The sequence below is a fragment of the Pagrus major genome, chromosome 3, assembly GCF_040436345.1.
Source record: "Pagrus major chromosome 3, Pma_NU_1.0".
NCBI classification, from domain to species: domain Eukaryota; kingdom Metazoa; phylum Chordata; class Actinopteri; order Spariformes; family Sparidae; genus Pagrus; species Pagrus major.
The window spans coordinates 2072997-2096779 of record NC_133217.1 but is presented as its reverse complement, the minus strand read 5'-3'; the positions used below and the strand labels follow the sequence as shown (position 1 = coordinate 2096779).

The 23783-nt window shown below is 40.8% G+C and overlaps 5 gene segments (V, D, J or C); 4 read left to right on the top strand and 1 right to left on the bottom strand.

The window, feature by feature from the left end:
* The window catches only part of LOC140994109 (Ig kappa chain V region 3547-like), a 75508-nt gene that overhangs the window by 25644 nt on the left and 26081 nt on the right, over window positions 1-23783 (bottom strand).
* Window positions 1908-2350, top strand: LOC140993927 (Ig kappa-b4 chain C region-like). The segment is given in 1 exon segment: window positions 1908-2350. A coding segment is annotated over 1 exon segment (264 nt).
* LOC140994071 (Ig kappa-b4 chain C region-like) lies at window positions 8714-10303 on the top strand. The segment is given in 3 exon segments: window positions 8714-8722; window positions 8964-9084; window positions 9771-10303. Coding segments are annotated over 3 exon segments (459 nt in total).
* Window positions 11004-15636, top strand: LOC140994070 (Ig kappa-b4 chain C region-like). The segment is given in 3 exon segments: window positions 11004-11030; window positions 13997-14102; window positions 15168-15636. Coding segments are annotated over 3 exon segments (468 nt in total).
* On the top strand, window positions 19721-23139 carry LOC140994069 (Ig kappa-b4 chain C region-like). The segment is given in 3 exon segments: window positions 19721-19837; window positions 21483-21588; window positions 22649-23139. Coding segments are annotated over 3 exon segments (564 nt in total).

The following is a 23783-nucleotide window of genomic DNA, read 5'->3' as shown; positions in this document are numbered from 1 at the left end:
CCTTTAAATGCCAAGCAGGGCATTGTTGTCCTCAAGCTAATGCTGGCTAAGATATTCAGGTCAAAGTTGACCATTGTATATATTAATAGTTAAAGTCTTAAAATCTCAAGCAAGGCATTTCTGTCCTCTAGCCATTGATGGTGAAGCTAGTCAGGTCACTCCTGACCATTCACTATTGCTGGCTAAAACCTAATAGTCAAGTATTTTAAAGTTTTTGGCGTCATGCTTTCTACTATGTTTCATCTCAAAGCAGATTGTGGCATTTTTTTTCAAATATTCATGGCTTGTTTCATTCCTGCTTGGTTAGTGAGCCGCTTGGCTGAAATAGTTCCCTGTGTTTTTTGGGATGTCTGGCCCTCTTATATTGTAGAAAATTATATGCTGCTGCTCAGGGCGGATGTCCCTTTATTACAAACTCTCCCTAAAGAGTCGATGTACCAAAGACTTTTTCTCAAGACTTAATCAGCACATATCATCTGTTAATCTATTTAATCTCCAGTCTGTAATAACCTATTATCTTTACTTAATTCACCTGTCTCTACTGATTGAACGTATCTGAAATGTGATTTGAGGTGTGCACACATTTGGTTGATAATGAGTGTAAATTGTATGTGTGTTTGTGTGTGTGTGTGTTTGTGTGTGTGTCCTCAGTGAAGTGTATCAGTCTCTGCAGTAGCTTCCAGCTGCAGCAGTCACTTCAGTTTCTGTTCAGTCTGACTGAGGGAGGTTTTTGTACGACGGTTTTTCACTGTGTGACCACCCACTGACTGTTGATTTCATGAACACTCTGACAGTAGTAAACTGCTGCATCTTCAGCCTGAACTCCACTGATGGTCAGAGTGAAGGCAGAGTTTGATCCACTGCCTGTAAAACGACCTGGAATCCCTGATGCTCGAGTGCTAGCCCCGTAAATGAGAAGTTTAGGAATTTCCCCATCTCTCTGTTGGTACCAGGCTAAAAGGTGGTAGCCGCTATAAACATAAACATCCTGACTGGTCCGACAGTTGATGGTGATGGAGCCTCCCAGAGCAGAGCTCACTGCTCCAGGCTGAGTCACTGTGACCTGACCTCTGGACTCTGAGGACACAGAGACAAAAACATAAAGCAGCGTCATGGTTTTGTCGGCTTCATTTCAGAGGGACGGATGTTCATAGAGGAGAGGAGTTTGATTCTCTGGACTTTACCTGTGAAGCAGCAGCAGAGGAGAGTCCAGATGAGGACACAGATCAAAGTCATGTTTTTGATGAGGAGGATTTCTGTGTCTTCTGTTGTCATGAAGGACAGCTGTCAGTCATCCAGTGTTCAACTCTCAGGACTATAAACTCTCCCAGAGCACTGGAGCATGGTGCTGCTGATGCAAAGTGGCTCTCTATGGAAATGCTCTGACTCACTCCAACAGGGACTTGGATTACTCTCATCATGCTGTTAACAATTGATCAATCACTTAAAGTATTGATAATGAAAGTTTACAGACCAATTTTAAATGATTCTGACTTCATGCTTTTTAAAAACGTGTTTCAAAATGTCCTCTGTCTTCGATTAGTCTCATCATGCTGTTCATCAATGGATCAATCACTTGATCAGATTATTGATCAGAAGCATGTCATTGTTAATTTCTTTGTGAATTTGGGTTTTTAACATAAATACGTCATAGGAACAAAATGCAACCTTTAACTTTTTATCTTTAGTACTGAAACCTGTCTGTCGTCATGGTTCAGCAGTGATGCATGTCTGTTGCCATGGTTACTGAGCCCAGAGAGGGAAGTGAAACATTGAAGATCAGTTTCATCCAATCTGAGGAAGACCAACAGAACTAGAAGCTCCTCTGCTGCAGCCAACAGGATGGAGTTTAGTTGAGCTCATATAAACTTTATTAATCTCTCTCTCTCTACAGTGGGTCGAGTCGTCCCCACCCTGACGGTGCTGCCCCCCTCCAGTGAGGAGCTGCAGCAGGGGACGGCCACGCTCATGTGTCTGGCCAACAAGGGCTTCCCCTCAGACTGGAGTCTGTCCTGGAAGGTGGACGGCAGCAGCAGCAGCAGCAGCTGCAGCTGGGAGGAGAGCAGGAGCCCCGGGGTGCTGGAGAAGGACGGCCGCTACAGCTGGAGCAGCACCCTGAGGCTCCCTGCAGACCAGTGGAGGAAGGTGGGCTCTGTGACCTGTGAGGCCACCCAGGGCTCCCAGACTCCAGTCTCAGAGACACTGAGGAGAGACCAGTGTTCCCAGTCCTGACCTGACTCACTGGGACTCTGCTGCTGGTTTTACTCTCATACTGCTCTCAGCTCTCTCTCTGTTCTCTCTTTCTCTCAACATGTTTCAACATTAATGTGTTCTTGCTTCTGTTTCAACATTTTACAACAATAAACATTTCATTACCTTTATTATAAATGTGACATGTCTTTGACCTTCTTTTTACACACATTTGATATATGAGGAACATTTGTCAGATTAATGCACAGTCACATCAGAACTAAATCCATTTTTCCCAGATGACTTTTTAATGGTTTTCAGACATTTTAAGACATCCTACAGTCTCTCCAGTTTCATGTATTCCTATTATTATTTGTGATGAATCACATGCTTAGAATTTTTTTTTGTGATGAACCACAAAGTCACCTGTTATTACTATCATCTTGCCTTTAAGAACAATTTGTTCCAGGATATTATTTTCAATTTCTGACTTAAAAAAACTAATTAAAAGAATAATAATTCAGCATTAGAAATAAAAATCAGTGTATCATCTGCATAAAGTGATATCTCCTTCTCTGTCTCCAGATTCATCACAGTTTGAAAGTGTTATTTGTGTAGCTTGCAGTAAAGCTGATATTCTCTGAATGTTAAAATAATAAAGACCAACTGATCAACTCAGTGATCTTCACACATATTATTACAAGAATAACTCCTGTCATGTGGTGATGTCTTCATTTAAAACAGTAGGTCATTTATATCCTCACAGTTCTTTTGAGCATTTTGTAATGTATGTGGATAATCATTAAAAATGATGAGAATGTAATACAGGTGGGATCTGATAGTTGTGTCAGTGCAGCCTGACAGTTTTTAGCTGTGGTATCCTGAAGCAGGTAGATCAATAACAGAAAGTGTTGATGGATAAAACTCTCTCTCTCTCTTCAGCTTCACTTTTTACTGATTTGTTTAATAAAGTAAATGTCAGAGAAAGTAATCACAGCTGCTTTGTGTCATTTTCATTTGACAATAATAGACACTACTGTCATTCAAATGTTGTGCAGGTTACAAAGAACTGTCAGTCACCTGCTGTGCTGCAGAGTGTATTTCAAGCTTTACATGATCTGATGTTGTCAGTGTGTTACTTCAAATCAGGTTTATGATGCTTTAAAATATTAGAAATATTAAAATGTTTGACTTTAAGTGTTTCTAAGTTTTAGCTGTAAGGATTGCTTTCCTGTAAACAACTTAATCAACCTTTATCATTAAAGGTTTGGATAGGAACATTGTTGACATTAATGTTTCAGTCTGAAAAGAGTTTAAAATGTTCAGCACAGTTTTCTCACAAAATAAGTTTCTAGACAGATCAGAAATTGTGTCTACAATGAAAGTCATGATGAAATATGTTGTTTTTGTGTCTGTGAGAGACCTATTTTTATGATTTTATACTATTCCAACAACTATTGGCTGTATTTATATGAATGTGAACTGGTTATCATATGTGTGTGTGTGTGTGTGTGTGTGTGTGTGTCCTCAGTGAAGTGTATCAGTCTCTGCAGTAGCTTCCAGCTGCAGCAGTCAGTTCAGTTTCTGTTCAGTCTGACTGAGGGAGGTTTTTGTACGACGGTTTTTCACTGTGTGAACACCCACAGACTGCCGTCATCGTAATGACCCTTACAGTAGTAAACTGCTGCATCTTCAGCCTGAACTCCACTGATGGTCAGAGTGAAGTCAGTGTTTGATCCACTGCCTGTAAAACGACCTGGAATCCCTGATGCTCGAGTGCTAGCCTTGTAAATGAGAAGTTTAGGAGTTTCTCCATCTCTCTGTTGGTACCAGTATAACCAGTTCCCGCCATAAACTTTTGGATTGCTTCTGCAGTTGATGGTGACGGAGCCTCCCAGAGCAGAGCTCACTGCTCCAGGCTGAGTCACTGTGACCTGACCTCTGGACTCTGAGGACACAGAGACAAAAACATAAAGCAGCGTCATGGTTCTGTCGGCTTCATTTCAGAGGGATGGATGATCATAGAGGAGAGGAGTTTGATTCTCTGGACTTTACCTGTGAAGCAGCAGCAGAGGAGAGTCCAGATGAGGACGCAGATCAAAGTCATGTTTTTGATGAGGAGGATTTCTGTGTCTTCTGTTGTCATGAAGGACAGCTGTCAGTCATCCAGTGTTCAACTCTCAGGACTATAAACTCTCCCAGAGCACTGGAGCATGGTGCTGCTGATGCAAAGTGGCTCTCTATGGAAATGCTCTGACTGACTCCAACAGGGACTTGGATTACTCTCATCATGCTGTTTATCAATGGACCAGTCACTTGATCAGATTATTGATCAGGAGCATGTCATTGTTGATTTCTTTGTGAATTTGGGTTTTTAACATAAATACGTCATAGGAACAAAATGCAACCTTTAACTTTTTATCTTTAGTACTGAAACACGTCTGTCGTCATGGTTCGGCAGTGACGCCTGTCTGTTGCCATGGTTACTGAGCTCAGAGAGGGAAGTGAAACATTTCAGATCAGTTTCATCCAATCTGAGGAAGACCAACAGAACTAGAAGCTCCTCTGCTGCAGCCAACAGGATGGAGTTTAGTTGAGCTCATATAAACTTTATTAATCTCTCTCTCTCTGCAGTGGGTCGAGTTGTTTTACTGGTTACTTTTACTAGTTTTAGTCTCTTTATCTGCAACTCTGTGTCTTCCTGTCTCAAAAAATTGAAATTCTCATTGTTGCAGTAATCAGATGCTTTTCATGCTGTGAGACAATAAATACATTTTTGTGTCGGGATAAATAAAAATGTATGGATGTGCTTTTACCAACAAAACATTCTTTATTTTATATTTTCACATGTTCAGGATTATAACTCATTTCAGGGTAATATATTCTTGTCACTGGTGATAGGTACATTAAAACTCTCTGAGATTACTTCATGCATCGACAGTTATCCTCTAACTTGTTCAATGTCATCTGACAGTGTCGCACTTCAGCAGTAGTATCATGAAGAAAATATAAACGTTTTGAGAATTTAAATAAATCATTTCAACATGTATTTGTTGACAGGAATCTAAAATCTTCGATAGAGTTTTAAGGGTTTGAAAGAAAATGCGGAGTATCATCAGCATACAATGAGATACTGTTCTTAAAGGCTTTAGACATTGTTTTCTTCATGTTTTTCCATGTTTCCAAAATAACATCACTATTGAGTTATTCATGACATGCTGTCCACTGGTATTGAGATGCTAATATTTTTTACATTATTTAATCTAAAAGGGCATTATCTAATTTATGAAAATAATGTATCTTTGTTGCTCTCTTTCAACAAATGTAGCTTTTTTCTATTCTTATATTGTAAGTGTTTGAATATTGTTCAACCATTTAATGAAAAGTCACCCAGGTATCCCTTGACGTTATTTTGTAAAGCTTCATTTATATCCAGAAGAAGTTTGAAATCCTATCAATGATGTACAAACATCTGGAAAAAAAACAAGAACAACAAACATATAAAGGAATGGATTTGAAAGAAAGAAGCAGGCGGTAACCCCTGCAGGGCTGCACTGACACTACAGCTTATGTGCACAGCCGTTATAATATTTAGAATGAACAACTGAAAGCTGTTGTATATTTTCTCTCATTAAATCTGAAGCTTGCCTGGAAACAATATTACAGAGGGACAAACAGTACGATCCAAGTGATCGAGGATATTTAACCTCAGCAGCTGAAGAATCGGTCAAAACTGGAAAACTGAAATGAAAACAAAATCTTAAATAAAGGCTTAACATGTACAGGCTGAAGACCTCTCACTTTGTGGTGTTTCATTCAATGAATTTATTAATTATGTGTCATGTTTCAGATACTGGCGTTGTCCATTCTGTCTGTCCTCAGAATCACACCTGTCAGTGCTTTCTCACAAGGACACAGAGATTTTTTTTCAGCAACACAAGAACACACTGGATCTACAGGATAAAAGCTGCAGGGCAGCTATAAACCAGTGTGGATGCAGAGGTAAGATAAAGCTTTGTTCTCACCACTGGGAGCTGTGTGCCCTTTTTTCTATATAAATTAATACGTTTTTAACTATTCAATGTGAAGAAATTAGCGATTTTAAATTATTAACCATATTATCATTTTGCTATGGGCACTAATTATCAGTTACTCCTCTAAACTTTGTTGTACAGAAGATATGCAGTCTCCTGCAGGATGTCTAGAAAACCATATTTTCATCATTCAAATTGACCTTTTTTATCAGATTTGAAAAACAGTTCAGACTAAATCATCCACAAGCACATGAGCAGAAACTGTTACGTTGATTTGTTTTTTCAAAGAATACTTTGAATGAACTTATATTTACACAGTGATTCAGACTGACCAGCAGGGGGCTGCAGCCCACACAGTCAGCTGCAGCTGTCAGTTCAGATTCTGTTCAGTCTGACCTCAAGGCTCATGATTGTTGGCCTTTTCTAGGGACTGTCTTGTCATTAGTCCCTAATTATTTTAGCTTGGACCGTTTTAGCGGATTGTGTGTTGTGAGTGGGGCTTAACGTATTTCAGTTACTTTGTCCCTGATTGTAATTCACTTATTTGTATCCTCTGTGGGTGATTATCTCCTGTAGTTTATTTCATTCATGTCGTTCTTGATTTACTATTGTTTTGCCGTTGGGAATCGTTTGGGACAGTCATTTTTCATTTTGTTTGTTTTGTTTCATTTCCTAATAACCGGCTGCTTATCCCCCACCATTAATATTGTATTGTGTAGTTCATTTTGTTTACCTTCTTTATCTTATTTCTTTTGTGGTTTTGTTGTTAAATTATAGTTTAAGTGGACGGTCATCCATCACGGGCAGGAGGCCCATTTTTCTGTCGTTGCTGATAACCAGTGTTTAGTGTTTCAGCATTTAGTCACTGCAATATGGTGTTTTGTTTATTTGCATGAGTGGAGCCCTCATTCCCAGTGGCTCACCTCTCCACTGGTAAGCCTCAGCTTTAAACATTTTCTTTGCCCTTCCCTAATGAATGTTTACATTGTCTGCTACTGGCCCTTTTTATTAGTATTTTGATATTGTTGAATAAAGAATTATTGTTGGATGGAACTACGTCTCTCGCCTCTCAGTATAACAAACCTGTATTCCTTCTGAGTTATCAGTCTTGGTCTGAGGTAAACATTATTCCCTGGGTGAAATTCCCAGGATGGCGTTGTCAGCGCCTCATTAGTTAAACCAGCTTGCTGGTTGTCCTCCTAACCAACTGCCACACTTTCATTGATCTTGTTTTAATACATGATAATCGGCGGTTGAAGCATCAATGGTGAAATTATCAATCTGTGTGTGTGTGTGTGTGTGTGTGTGTGTGTGTGTGTGTGTACAGTGTGTTTGTGTGTGTGTCCTCAGTGAAGTGTATCAGTCTCTGCAGTAGCTTCCAGCTGCAGCAGTCAGTTCAGTTTCTGTTCAGTCTGACTGAGGGAGGTTTTTGTACGACGGTTTTTCACTGTGTGAACACACGCTGACTGTTGGGATAGTGAAAACTCTGACAGTAGTAAACTGCTGCATCTTCAGCCTGAACTCCACTGATGGTCAGAGTGAAGGCAGAGTTTGATCCACTGCCTGTAAAACGACCTGGAATCCCTGATGCTCGAGTGCTAGCCCCGTAAATGAGAAGTTTAGGAGTTTCTCCATCTCTCTGTTGGTACCAGGCTAACCAGCTCCCAGCATGAACGCTCTGACTGGTCCGACAGTTGATGGTGACGGAGCCTCCCAGAGCAGAGCTCACTGCTCCAGGCTGAGTCACTGTGTACTGACCTCTGGACTCTGAGGACACAGAGACAAAAACATAAAGCAGCGTCATGGTTTTGTCGGCTTCATTTCAGAGGGACGGATGTTCATAGAGGAGAGGAGTTTGATTCTCTGGACTTTACCTGTGAAGCAGCAGCAGAGGAGAGTCCAGATGAGGACGCAGATCAAAGTCATGTTTTTGATGAGGAGGATTTCTGTGTCTTCTGTTGTCATGAAGGACAGCTGTCAGTCATCCAGTGTTCAACTCTCAGGACTATAAACTCTCCCAGAGCACTGGAGCATGGTGCTGCTGATGCAAAGTGGCTCTCTATGGAAATGCTCTGACTGACTCCAACAGGGACTTGGATTACTCTCATCATGCTGTTTATCAATCGATCAATCACTTAAAGTATTGATTAGGATATTTTCAATGTCAATTTTATTCGAGTTTGGCTTCATGTTTGTTGAAAAATGTGTTTCACAATGTTGTTTGTCTTGTTTAAATTAAATGAAGAGTAAATTAATTTTCATTAAAAATAAACATATCCAATAAAAACATACATTGTGTAAATCTGTGGCTCTGTGTTATCGTCACTTTTCATATCAGCTGATAATATTTTACAATCAGAGACTAATTTTGTTGAGTTTGTTTGTGTCAAAGTCAGAGAGCCGTGTCTCTCTACAGTCAGAGGTTTTTGTACGGCGGCTCAATGAGTTTGTATCACTGTGGTACACGTTCGGTGGAGGAACCAGACTGAATGTTGGAAGTAAGTCAAATGTTTTATTGTTTTTGTTGTTTCAGGAGCGATTTTTTTCTTTTTTTCTTAATATTACAAGGAAAATAGTCAGTTTTTCATATTAATGTTTAATTTTTGTAAGAGACAAAGTTTGCTTCAGAAATATGAATTCAGAAACTTATTGCAGTAGATATAAAATATTAAGACAGTAGATAAATCATTATTTCCAACTTTAATAGTAAAGTTGCATCTTGAGGGCTTGTAGGTTTAGTTCAGTGTGTCAAAGTCAGAGAGCCGTGTCTCTCTACAGTCAGAGGTTTTTGTACGGCGGCTCAATGAGTTTGTATCACTGTGGTGGACTTTTGGTGGAGGAACCAGACTGAATGTTGGAAGTAAGTTTCTGCACAAATATTAAATAATATACTGTGAAGTCATTTTTAATGTCATGTTTTGGATGTTTGAGGCAGATAAATATATCTTGTTTTAATTCCAACACTTTTAGTATTCATGTTTTAATCCTCCTCCTTTATCATGGAGGCTAACTCAGAGCAGCTTTACTAAACATTTCTTTACACATTCCTGTCAAAGTGACATTTAAACAGCCTGAAGTGTAGAAAAGATAAAACTGTGAACCTGTTTTTCAAATGTTTTGCAAGAGGAGATATCATTTTTCACCTCAATGATAGCAGTGTTCAAAACGCTCCTCTTGTCCAACATTTGATTGCAGTCGGTTAATTTTCTGTATTTGTGTATGTGTCCACTAAATATTTTAAAGTCACACATAGTTCAGGTTTTGGCTGATTGTGATGAGAAAGTTTGATCTCTTTTATTTCCAGTGTAGTTTGATATATTTCAGCTCGTTCTGTTTGATGATTCTCTCTGTGCTGATATGCATGAGAGGCTTCTTAAAGGGAAGTGAAACAATGTGTGAGTGAGTGACTGGTGGAGCAGAAAAACCATCTGACAGAAACTCCTTAAAGGACTAAATCAACTCTCACACAGCGAAGGTGTCCGAGTGTCTGCTGGTTGATTGACAGCTGTGTGGTCCCTGTCCTCTAAGCTGATTGGTGTCTCCTAGGTGATGTCCATCCCACCCTGACGGTGCTGCCCCCCTCCGGTGAGGAGCTGCAGCAGGGGACGGCCACGCTCATGTGTCTGGCCAACAAGGGCTTCCCCTCAGACTGGAGTCTGTCCTGGAAGGTGGACGGCAACAGCAGAAGCAGCCGCTGGGAGGAAAGCAGGAGCCCCGGGGTGCTGGAGAAGGACGGCCGCTACAGCTGGAGCAGCACCCTGAGGCTCCCTGCAGACCAGTGGAGGAAGGTGGGCTCTGTGACCTGTGAGGCCACCCAGGGCTCCCAGACTCCAGTCTCAGAGACACTGAGGAGAGACCAGTGTTCCCAGTCCTGACCTGACTCACTGGGACTCTGCTGCTGGTTTTACTCTCATACTGCTCTCAGTCTGCAACACTGTCTCTCTCTCTCTGTCTTTTTTCTTTCTTCTACCTCTTTAGTTCCCTCACTCACTCTCTAATCACATGTTTCATTCACAAAGTTTTGTTGCTTGTTGTCATTCAGATTATTTCAACACAATAAAGACTAATTCATCAAATCACTTGTTGTCATGTTGTGTGTTTGACAGATAAACTGTATGTGTCTCATGTATGAAGTGTCCCATTGGTTGAAACACTCACATGGTTTTACAAGTGTCCAGAAAGTCAAATGCATCCTATAAACTATAAAGTCTGAAGAGAATTTATTGAATTTCAAGGATATTATCAGCATATTATATCATCATCATATCATTATCAGCAGTGTCATTTTAACTTACATTACAAGTGATGAGCTTTTCTATGAACACAAGCCCATTAAAAACATAGTGTGTTGAGGTTTGTTGAACATTAAACGTGTGACTAAAATGCAAATTGTATGTATTTCAGATTTGATTAGAAAAGCTTTAAAAATACTGTTTAAAGACAGGGTACAGTAGTCCCAGTGTGTAGGACTTGCTATGTGTTTTATTTTCACTAATGGCATCTTAAAGTCAATGTAGCAGAGACAAGAGGAGATGCACCGAGTACATCTCTAATAAATGTTAAATCCTAAACTCCAGGTGTCAGAATTAAATGTATTCAGATTGTAACAACATATTTTTTGTACATTTTCTGACTGAAAGTACATCTGTCCACTCCAGAGGACCTTAAACACCAAATGTTATATGCTGCCCATTTTAAATATGACTCATTGTGTGTGTTTTATTCATAATGATGATGTCATTTACACTTGAGTGGTTTGATTAATTGCATATAGTTGAAATGGCTGCAATCCAGAATGAAGCTGAGGTCAAAGATCATGACCAAGACTTTTGTCATTAGCTGTCCCAGGTTGGCCCCTCTGGAGTATTTAGCAAATGAGACATGAACGTGGAATTATAATGTGACCTGGATGTGTGTGTGTGTGTGTGTGTATGTGTGTGTGTGTGTGTGTGTGTGTGTGTGTGTGTGTGTGTGTGTGTCCTCAGTGAAGTGTATCAGTCTCTGCAGTAGCTTCCAGCTGCAACAGTCAGTTCAGTTTCTGTTCAGTTTGACTGAGGGAGGTTTTTGTACGACGGTTTTTCACTGTGTGAACACCCCCTGACTGTTGATCCAGTGATAACTCTGACAGTAGTAAACTGCTGCATCTTCAGCCTGAACTCCACTGATGATCAGAGTGAAGGCAGAGTTTGATCCACTGCCTGTAAAACGACCTGGAATCCCTGATTCTCGAGTGCTAGCAGAGTAAATGAGACGTTTAGGAGTTTCTCCATCTCTCTGTTGGTACCAGGCTAATTGGTGGTAGCTGTTCCAAACATAAACATCCTGACTGGTCCGACAGTTGATGGTCACGGAGCCTCCCAGAGCAGAGCTCACTGCTCCAGGCTGAGTCACTGTGACCTGACCTCTGGACTCTGAGGACACAGAGACAAAAACATAAAGCAGCGTCATGGTTTTGTCGGCTTCATTTCAGAGGGACGGATGTTCATAGAGGAGAGGAGTTTGATTCTCTGGACTTTACCTGTGAAGCAGCAGCAGAGGAGAGTCCAGATGAGGACGCAGATCAAAGTCATGTTTTTGATGAGGAGGATTTATGTGTCTTCTGTTGTCATGAAGGACAGCTGTCAGTCATCCAGTGTTCAACTCTCAGGACTATAAACTCTCCCAGAGCACTGGAGCATGGTGCTGCTGATGCAAAGTGGCTCTCTATGGAAATGCTTCAGTTATGTCAACCTGGACCCTCCCCATGAGTTTTGTCTCGTACATCCAAGATTAAACTTACAGATGGGTGGTATTCAGAGAAACAAATTAAAATTCAAAGAGTTCAGGTTTTTAGAGATGGGCCAGTATTTCTAAATTCATCTGTACAATAAGGAATTTTGGTCATTTGTAAAATGAAACCTATTGTTTTCAATGTACTCCCCTTTGCTTGGCAAGTTATTGTACACCATGATGCATGTCAAAATCTGCTCTTCTATAATCAGTTATACTACATGAAGTAGGTCTAAAATTGGACGACTAATCCAGACTCACAATAGGTTGATTAGAATGTATCATATTGTGAAATATATTGCTATTAAAGTCATTGCTGACCATTTACCATTGCTGTCTAAGGCCTTCAACTGTCAAGGAGGGCATTTCTCTCCTCTAGCCATTGATGTTGAAGTTATTCAGGTCACTCCTGACTATTCACTATTGCTGGCTAAAACCTATTAGTTAAGCATTTTAAAGTTTTTGGTGTCAAGCTTTCTACTATGTTTCATCTCATAGCAGATTGTGGCATTTCTGTTCAAATATTCATGGCTTGTTTCATTCCTGCTTGGTGAGTGAACCGCTTGGGTGAAAAAGTGCCTGTGTTTTTTGGGATGCCTGGCCCTCTTATTTTGGGAAAAATATCTGTTGCTGCTCAGGGCAGATGTCCCTTTATTACAAAATCTCCCTGCAGAGTTGATGCACCAAAGACTTTTTGTCAAGACTTCATCAGCACATATCATCTGTTAATCTGTTCAATCTTCAGTCTGTAATAACCTATTATCTTTACTTGATTCACCTGTCTCTACTGATTGAAAATATCTGAAATGTGATTTGAGGTATGCACACATTTGGTTGATAATGAGTGTAAACTGTATGTGTGTGTTTGTGTGTTTGTGTTTGTGTGTGTGTGTGTGTGTGTGTGTGTGTGTGTGTGTGTGTGTGTGTGTGTGTGTGTGTGTCCTCAGTGAAGTGTATCAGTCTCTGCAGTAGCTTCCAGCTGCAGCAGTCAGTTCAGTTTCTGTTCAGTCTGACTGAGGGAGGTTTTTGTACGACGGTTTTTCACTGTGTGAACACCCACTGACTGCTGACATGAAAACTCTGACAGTAGTAAACTGCTGCATCTTCAGCCTGAACTCCACTGATGGTCAGAGTGAAGGCAGAGTTTGATCCACTGCCTGTAAAACGACCTGGAATCCCTGATTCTCGAGTGCTAGCCCCGTAAATGAGGAGTTGAGAAGTTTCTCCATCTCTCTGTTGGTACCAGGCTAATTGGTGGGAGCTGTAAGTACTACTATAATAAACATCCTGACTGGTCCGACAGTTGATGGTGACGGAGCCTCCCAGAGCAGAGCTCACTGCTCCAGGCTGAGTCACTGTGTACTGACCTCTGGACTCTGAGGACACAGAGACAAAAACATAAAGCAGCGTCATGGTTTTGTCGGCTTCATTTCAGAGGGACGGATGTTCATAGAGGAGAGGAGTTTGATTCTCTGGACTTTACCTGTGAAGCAGCAGCAGAGGAGAGTCCAGATGAGGACGCAGATCAAAGTCATGTTTTTGATGAGGAGGATTTCTGTGTCTTCTGTTGTCATGAAGGACAGCTGTCAGTCATCCAGTGTTCAACTCTCAGGACTATAAACTCTCCCAGAGCACTGGAGCATGGTGCTGCTGATGCAAAGTGGCTCTCTATGGAAATGCTCTGACTGACTCCAACAGGGACTTGGATTACTCTCATCATGCTGTTTATCAATGGATCAATCACTCAAAGTATTGATTAGGATATTTTCAGTATCAGTTTTATTCGAGTTTGGCTTCATGTTTGTTGAAAAATGTGTTTCACAATGTCGTCTGTCTTGTTTAAATGAAATGAAGAGTAAATTAAGTTTCATTAAAAATGAACATATATCAAATAAAAACATACATTGTGTAAATCTGTGGCTCTGTGTTATCGTCACTTTTCATATCAGCTGATAATATTTTACAATCAGAGACTAATTTTGTTGAGTTTGTTTGTGTCAAAGTCAGAGAGCCGTGTCTCTCTACAGTCAGAGGTTTTTGTACGGCGGCTCAATGAGTTTGTATCACTGTGGTACACGTTCGGTGGAGGAACCAGACTGAATATTGGAAGTAAGTCAAATGTTTTATTGTTTTTGTTGTTTCAGGAGCGATTTTTTTTCTTTATTTCTTCATATTACAAGGAAAATATTCAGTTTTTCATATTAATATTTAATTTTTGCACAAATATTTGTCAGTAAGAGACAACGTTTGCTTCAGAAATATGAATTAAGAAACTTATTGCAGTAGATATAAAATATTAAGACAGTAGATAAATCATTCTTTCCAACTTTAATAGTAAAGTTGCATCTTGAGGGCTTGTAGGTTTAGTTCAGTGTGTCAAAGTCAGAGAGCCGTGTCTCTCTACAGTCAGAGGTTTTTGTACGGCGGCTCAATGAGTTTGTTTCACTGTGGTGGACTTTTGGTGGAGGAACCAGACTGAATGTTGGAAGTAAGTTTCTGCACACATTTTTAATAATATACTGTGAAGTCATTTTTAATGTCATGTTTTGGATGTTTGAGGCAGATAAATATATCTTGTTTTAATTCCAACACTTTTAGTATTCATGTTTTAATCCTCCTCCTTTATCATGGAGGCTAACTCAGAGCAGCTTTACTAAACATTTCTTTACACATTCCTGTCAAAGTGACATTTAAACAGCCTGAAGTGTAGAAAAGATAAAACTGTGAACCTGTTTTACAAATGTTTTGCAAGAGGAGATATAATTTTTCACCTCAATGATAGCAGTGTTCAAAACGCTCCTCTTGTCCAACATTTGATTGCAGTCGGTTGATTTTCTGTATTTGTGTATGTGTCCACTAAATATTTTAAAGTCACATATAGTTCAGGTTTTGGCTGATTGTGATGAGAAAGTTTGATCTCTTTTATTTCCAGTGTAGTTTGATATATTTCAGCTCATTCTGTTTGATGATTCTCTCTGTGCTGATATGCATGAGAGGCTTCTTAAAGGGAAGTGAAACAATGTGTGAGTGAGTGACTGGTGGAGCAGAAAAACCATCTGACAGAAACTCCTTAAGGGACTAAATCAACTCTCACACAGTGAAGCTGTCCGAGTGTCTGCTGGTTGATTGACAGCTGTGTGGTCCCTGTCCTCTAAGCTGATTGGTGTCTCCTAGGTGATGTCCATCCCACCCTGACGGTGCTGCCCCCCTCCAGTGAGGAGCTGCAGCAGGGGGCGGCCACGCTCATGTGTCTGGCCAACAAGGGCTTCCCCTCAGACTGGAGTCTGTCCTGGAAGGTGGACGGCAGCAGCAGCAGCAGCAGCAGCAGCTGGGAGGAGAGCAGGAGCCCCGGGGTGCTGGAGAAGGACGGCCGCTACAGCTGGAGCAGCACCCTGAGGCTCCCTGCAGACCAGTGGAGGAAGGTGGGCTCTGTGACCTGTGAGGCCACCCAGGGCTCCCAGACTCCAGTCTCAGAGACACTGAGGAGAGACCAGTGTTCCCAGTCCTGACCTGACTCACTGGGACTCTGCTGCTGGTTTTACTCTCATACTGCTCTCATTCTGTAACACTGTCTCTCTCTCTCTGTCTTTTTTCTTTCTTCTACCTCTTTAGTTCCCTCACTCACTCTCTAATCACATGTTTCATTCCCAAAGTTTTGTTGCTCGTTGTCATTCAGATGATTTCAACACAATAAAGACTAATTCATCAAATCACTTGTTGTCATGTTGTGTGTTTGACAGATAAACTGTATGTGTCTCATGTATGAAGTGTCCCATTGGTTGAAACACTCACATGGTTTTACAAGTGTCCAGAAAGTCAAATGAATCCTATAAACTATAAAGTCTGAAGAGAATTTATTGAATTTGAAGGATATTATCAGCATATTATATCATCATCGTATCATTATCAGCAGTGTCATTTTAACATACAAAACAAGTGATGAGCTTTTCTATGAACACAAGCCCATTAAAAACGTAGTGTGTTGAGGTTTGTTGAACATTAAACGTGTGACTAAAATGCAAATTGTATGTATTTCAGATTTGATTAGAAATGCTTTAAAAATACTGTTTAAAGACAGGGTGCAGCAGTCCCAGCGTGTAGGACTTGCTATGTGTTTTATTTTCACTAATGGCATCTCAAAGTCAACGTAGCAGAGACAAGAGGAGATGCACCGAGTACATCTGTAATAAATGTTGAATCCTAAACACCAGGTGTCAGAATTAAATGTATTCAGATTGTAACAACATATTTTTTGTACATTTTCTGACTGAAAGTACATCTGTCCACTCCAGAGGACCTTAAACACCAAATGTTATATGCTGCCCATTTTAAATCTGACTCATTTTGTGTGTTTTATTCATAATGATGATGTAATTTACACTTGAGTGGTTTGATTAACTGCATATAGTTGAAATGGCTGCAATCCAGAATGAAGCTGAGGTCAAAGATCATGACTAAGACTTTTGTCATTAGCTGTCCCAGGTTGGCCCCTCTGGAGTATTTAAGCAAATGAGACATGAAGGTGGAATTATAATGTGACCTGGATGTGTGTGTGTGTGTGTGTGTGTGTGTGTGTGTGTGTGTGTGTGTGTGTGTATGTGTATGTGTGTGTGTGTGTGTCCTCAGTGAAGTGTATCAGTCTCTGCAGTAGCTTCCAGCTGCAGCAGTCAGTTCAGTTTCTGTTCAGTCTGACTGAGGGAGGTTTTTGTACGACGGTTTTTCACTGTGTGAACACAGCTTGACTGTTGATATCATGATAACTCTGACAGTAGTAAACTGCTGCATCTTCAGCCTGAACTCCACTGATGGTCAGAGTGAAGGCAGAGTTTGATCCACTGCCTGTAAAACGACCTGGAATCCCTGATTCTCGAGTGCTAGCAGCGTAAATGAGACGTTTAGGAGTTTCTCCATCTCTCTGTTGGTACCAGGCTAAATAGTGGGAGCTGCCATAAACATAAACATCCTGATTGGTCCGACAGTTGATGGTGACGGAGCCTCCCAGAGCAGAGCTCACTGCTCCAGGCTGAGTCACTGTGTACTGACCTCTGGACTCTGAGGACACAGAGACAAAAACATAAAGCAGCGTCATGGTTTTGTCGGCTTCATTTCAGAGGGACCGATGTTCATAGAGGAGAGGAGTTTGATTCTCTGGACTTTACCTGTGAAGCAGCAGCAGAGGAGAGTCCAGATGAGGACGCAGATCAAAGTCATGTTTTTGATGAGGAGGATTTCTGTGTCTTCTGTTGTCATGAAGGACAGCTGTCAGTCATCCAGTGTTCAACTCTCAGGACTATAAACTCTCCCAGAGCACTGGAGCATGGTGCTGCTGATGCAAAGTGGCTCTCTATGGAAATGCTTCAGTTATGTCAACCTGGACCCTCCCCATGAGTTTTGTCTGATACATCCAAGAATAAACTTACAGGTGGGTGGTATTCAGAGAAACAAATTCAAAAAGTTCAGGAACTAATTACTAACTTGCGTTAGGATTCCGTGCCATATAAAATATCTTATTTCCTGTGCTCTCAGTTTGGACTGAGCTGAAGTTTGAACTGTAGCTGTCCACATCATATCATGTTGTTGCTGTTGTCAAACCATTTCCTGCACTACTGCTCAAATATCAGCTTCACAGTCTCCATCCTAATCCCTTCATGTTCACATCAACCCGTCATTTCTTCTGGGTTCAGAGTTTCCAAGGTGCTTTTCCAAACTGAAACATTGTCTTTATTGTACCAGTGTCTACCTGTGCCAGGAGAACTCTTTTCCTGTCAATACTAAAATAGCGGCCGGTCTTGATTTTCCTCATCTAGTGTACTTGTAACAAGGAACTATTTGTGGAAAGCTTGTCATTCTTTACCTCAACTCAAGGGATGAGGAAAATTGCTGTAATTATATAATAGCAGCTGGTTATTGATTTACCTCAGCTAGACAGGTAACAGGCTTTTAGAGATGGGCCAGTATTTCTATATTGGTCTGTACAGTAAGGATATTTTGTCATATGTAACATGAAACCCATTGTTTTCAATCTAATCCCCTTTGCTTGGTAAGTTCTCTTACATCATGATGCATGTAAAAATCTGCACTTCTATATCAGTTATTCTACATGAAGTAGGTCTAAAATTGGACGACTAATCCAGACCTACAATATGTTGATTAGAATGTATCATATTCTTCAATTTATTGCTATTCAAGTCATTGCTGACCATTTGCCATTGCTGTCTGAGGCCTTCAAATCTCAAGCAGGGAATTGTTGTCCTCGAACTATTGCTGGCTAAGATATTTAGGTCACAGCTGATCGTTATCTATTAATAGTTAAAGTCTTTATATCTCAAGCAGAGCATTTCCCTCCTCTAGCCATTGATGGTGATGTTATTCAAGTCACTCCTGACCATTCACTATTGCTGGCTAAAACATATATTATGTATTTATATTTACTAAATTCACTTGTCTCTTCTGATTGAAAGTATCTAAAATGTGATTTGAGGTATGCACACGTTAGATTGATGAGTGTAAGTGATAATTGTGTGTGTGTGTGTGTGTGTGTGTGTGTGTGTGCATGGTTGTGTCCTCAGTGAAGTGTATCAGTCTCTGCAGTAGCTTCCAGCTGCAGCAGTCAGTTCAGTTTCTGTTCAGTCTTACTGAGGGAGGTTTTTGTACGACAGTTTTTCACTGTGTGAACACCCTCTGACTGTTGATGTAGTGATAACTCTGACAGTAGTAAACTGCTGCATCTTCAGCCTGAACTCCACTGATGGTCAGAGTGAAGGCAGAGTTTGATCCACTGCCTGTAAAACGACCTGGAATCCCTGATGCTCTTCTGTTAGCGAGGTAAATGAGGAGTTTAGGAGTTTCTCCATCTCTCTGTTGGTACCAGGCTAACTCATGGTTGCTGCTCCAAGTATGAACATTCTGACTGGTCCGACAGTTGATGGTGACGGAGCCTCCCAGAGCAGAGCTCACTGCTCCAGGCTGAGTCACTGTGACCTGACCTCTGGACTCTGAGGACACAGAGACAAAAACATAAAGCAGCGTCATGGTTTTGTCGGCTTCATTTCAGAGGGACGGATGTTCATAGAGGAGAGGAGTTTGATTCTCTGGACTTTACCTGTGAAGCAGCAGCAGAGGAGAGTCCAGATGAGGACGCATATCAAAGTCATGTTTTTGATGAGGAGGATTTCTGTGTCTTCTGTTGTCATGAAGGACAGCTGTCAGTCATCCAGTGTTCAACTCTCAGGACTATAAACTCTCCCAGAGCACTGGAGCATGGTGCTGCTGATGCAAAGTGGCTCTCTATGGAAATGCTTCAGTTTTGTCAACCTGGACCCTCCCCATGAGTTTGTCTGATACATCCAAGAATAAACTTACAGATGGGTGGTATTCAGAGAAACAAATTCAAATTCAAAGAGGTCAGGACCATCTTAATTACTGACTTGCGTTAGAATTCAGTGCCATATAAAATATCTTATCTCCTGTGCTCTTTATTTGGACTGAGCTGAAGTTTGAACTGTAGCTGTCCACATCATATCATGTTGTTGCTGTTGTCAAACCATTTCCTGCACTACTGTTCAAATATCAGGTTCACCATCTCCATCCTAATCTCATACATATATCTGGGTGTGGTGCTGGACAATAAACTGGAGTGGTCTACAAACACGGAGGCAGTCTACAAAAAGGGCTTGAGCTGGCTTTACTTCCTGAGGAGGCTCAGCTCCTTTAATGTCTGCAACCGGATGCTCCAGATATTTGATCAGTCCGCTGCTGCGAGCACCATCTTCTTCGCTGTGGTGTCCTGGGGTGCGGGCATCAAGACGAAGAATGTCAACAGACTGAACAAGCTCATTAAGAAGGCACGGTCTGTTGTTGGCTCTAAGCTTGTCATCCTGGAGGAGGTGGTGGAGGACAGGATGCTGGCAAAACTGCTGGCTATCATGGACAATGCCTCTCACCCCCTCCACAAAACTCTGGACAAGCTTAAGAGCAGCTTCAGCAACTGACTCCTTCAACCCTGCTGCTAAAAGGAACAGCACAGGAAGTCATTCCTACCTGGTACCATTAGACTTTACAACACTTACTCCAAAACACACAAATAATCTTAACTTATTATTACTGTAGTAAAATTATTATTACTGTAAATAAAACTGCACCTTATTCTCTTGCACCTTATATTACACTTTACTCCTCAATACCTCAGTATTTTATTTTACTCTATAACTACCTAAGCATTTTATTGTATATAGTACTTCATTGCTTCTTCTTGTTTCTATATTGCCCTTGTATTTTGACTGTATTTGTACTTGAATGTAACAGCTGCTATGGTAACCTAATTTCCCCTTGGGGATTAATAAAGTTATCTATCTATCTATCTATCTATCTATCTATCTATCTATATATCTATCTATAATAGTGTGTGTGTGTGTGTGTGTGTGTGTGTGTCTTCAGTGAAGTGTATCAGTCTCTGCAGTAGCTTCCAGCTGCAGCAGTCAGTTCAGTTTCTGTTCAGTCTGACTGAGGGAGGTTTTTGTACGACGGTTTTTCACTGTGTGAACACCCACTGACTGTTGGGATAGTGAAAACTCTGACAGTAGTAAACTGCTGCATCTTCAGCCTGAACTCCACTGATGGTCAGAGTGAAGTCAGAGTTTGATCCACTGCCTGTAAAACGATCTGGAATCCCTGATTGCCGAGTGCTAGCCAAGTAAATGAGAAGTTTAGGAGTTTCTCCATCTCTCTGTTGGTACCAGGCTAACTCATGGTTGCTGCTCCAAGTATAAACGTTCTGACTGGTCCGACAGTTGATGGTGACGGAGCCTCCCAGAGCAGAGCTCACTGCTCCAGGCTGAGTCACTGTGTACTGACCTCTGGACTCTGAGGACACAGAGACAAAAACATAAAGCAGTGTCATGGTTTTGTCGGCTTCGTTTCAGAGGGACGGATGTTCATAGAGGAGAGGAGTTTGATTCTCTGGACTTTACCTGTGAAGCAGCAGCAGAGGAGAGTCCAGATGAGGACGCAGATCAAAGTCATGTTTTTGATGAGGAGGATTTCTGTGTCTTCTGTTGTCATGAAGGACAGCTGTCAGTCATCCAGTGTTCAACTCTCAGGACTATAAACTCTCCCAGAGCACTGGAGCATGGTGCTGCTGATGCAAAGTGGCTCTCTATGGAAATGCTCTGACTGACTCCAACAGGGACTTGGATTACTCTCATCATGCTGTTTATCAATGGATCAATCACTTAAAGTATTGATTAGGATATTTTCAATGTCAATTTTATACGAGTTTGGCTTCATGTTTGTTGAAAAATGTCTTTCACAATGTCGTCTGTCTTGTTTAAATGAAATGAAGAGTAAATTAAGTTTCATTAAAAATTAACATATATCAAATAAAAACATACATTGTGTAAATCTGTGGCTCTGTGTAATCGTCACTTTTCATATCAGCTGATAATATTTTACAATCAGAGACTAATTTTGTTGAGTTTGTTTGTGTCAAAGTCAGAGAGCCGTGTCTCTCTACAGTCAGAGGTTTTTGTACGGCGGCTCAATGAGTTTGTATCACTGTGGTACACGTTCGGTGGAGGAACCAGACTGGATGTTGGAAGTAAGTCAAATGTTTTATTGTTTTTGTTGTTTCAGGAGCAATTTTTTCTTTTTTCTTCATATTACAAGGAAAATAGTCAGTTTTTCATATTAATGTTTAATTTTTGCAAAAATGTTTGTCAGTAACAGACAAAGTTTGCTTCAGAAATGTGAATTAAAAAACTTATTCCAGTAGATATAAAATATTAAGACAGTAGATAAATCATTATTTCCAACTTTAATAGTAAAGTTGCATCTTGAGGGCTTGTAGGTTTAGTTCAGTGTGTCAAAGTCAGAGAGCCGTGTCTCTCTACAGTCAGAGGTTTTTGTACGGCGGCTCAATGAGTTTGTATCACTGTGGTGGACTTTTGGTGGAGGAACCAGACTGAATGTTGGAAGTAAGTTTCTGCACAAATATTAAATAATATACTGTGAAGTCATTTTTAATGTCATGTTTCGGGTGTTTGAGGCAGATAAATATATCTTGTTTTAATTCCAACACTTTTAGTATTCATGTTTTAATCCTCCTCCTTTATCATGGAGGCTAACTCAGAGCAGCTTTACTAAACATTTCTTTACACATTCCTGTCAAAGTGACATTTAAACAGCCTGAAGTGTAGAAAAGATAAAACTGCGAACCTGTTTTACAAATGTTTTGCAAGAGGAGACATAATCTTTCACCTCAATGATAGCAGTGTTCAAAACGCTCCTCTTGTCCAACATTTGATTGCAGTCGGTTGATTTTCTGTATTTGTGTATGTGTCCACTAAATATTTTAAAGTCACATATAGTTCAGGTTTTGGCTGATTGTGATGAGAAAGTTTGATCTTTTATTTCCAGTGTAGTTTGATATATTTCAGCTCATTCTGTTTGATGATTCTCTCTGTGCTGATATGCATGAGAGGCTTCTTAAAGGGAAGTGAAACAATGTGTGAGTGAGTGACTGGTGGAGCAGAAAAACCATCTGACAGAAACTCCTTCAAGGACTAAATCCACTCTCACACAGTGAAGGTGTCCGAGTGTCTGCTGGTTGATTGACAGCTGTGTGGTCCCTGTCCTCTAAGCTGATTGGTGTCTCCTAGGTGATGTCCATCCCACCCTGACGGTGCTGCCCCCCTCCAGTGAGGAGCTGCAGCAGGGGACGGCCACGCTCATGTGTCTGGCCAACAAGGGCTTCCCCTCAGACTGGAGTCTGTCCTGGAAGGTGGACGGCAGCAGCAGCAGCAGCAGCAGCAGCAGCAGCTGGGAGGAGAGCAGGAGCCCCGGGGTGCTGGAGAAGGACGGCCGCTACAGCTGGAGCAGCACCCTGAGGCTCCCTGCAGACCAGTGGAGCAAGGTGGGCTCTGTGACCTGTGAGGCCACCCAGGGCTCCCAGACTCCAGTCTCAGAGACACTGAGGAGAGACCAGTGTTCCCAGTCCTGACCTGACTCACTGGGACTCTGCTGCTGGTTTTACTCTCATACTGCTCTCAGCTCTCTCTCTGTTCTCTCTTTCTCTCAACATGTTTCAACATTAATGTGTTCTTGCTTCTGTTTCAACATTTTACAACAATAAAGATTTCATTACCTTTATTATAAATGTGACATGTCTTTGACCTTCTTTTTACACACATATGATATATGAGGAACATTTGTCTGATTAATGCACACAATCACATCAGAACCAAATAAATGTTTCCCTGATTACTTTTTAATGGTTGTAAGACTGTTGACTTTATCGGGCAGTCTTTTCAGTTTAATCTGTTCTCAATAATTTTGGTAACAATACAATTTTTTTTTGTGGTGAATCAAAAAGTCACCTGTTGTTACTATCATCTTGCCTTTAAGAAGATCAATTTGTTCCAGGATATTATTTTCAATTTCTGACTTAAAAAATCTAATTAAAAGAATAATAATTCAGCATCAGAAATAAAAATCAGTGTATCATCCGCATAAAGTGACAACTCCATCTCTCTCTCCAGATTCATCACAGTTTGAAAGTGTAATTTGTGTAGCTTGCAGTAAAGCTGATATTCTCTGAATGTTAAAACAATAAAGACCAATTGATCAACTCAGTGATGATCACGCGTATTATGACAGGAATAACTCCTGTCATGTGGTGATGTCTTCATTTAAAACAGTAGATCATTTATATCCTCACAGTTCTTCTGAGCAGCATTTTGTAATGTTGGATAATCATGAAAAATGGTGAGCATATGTAATGCAGGTGAGATCTGA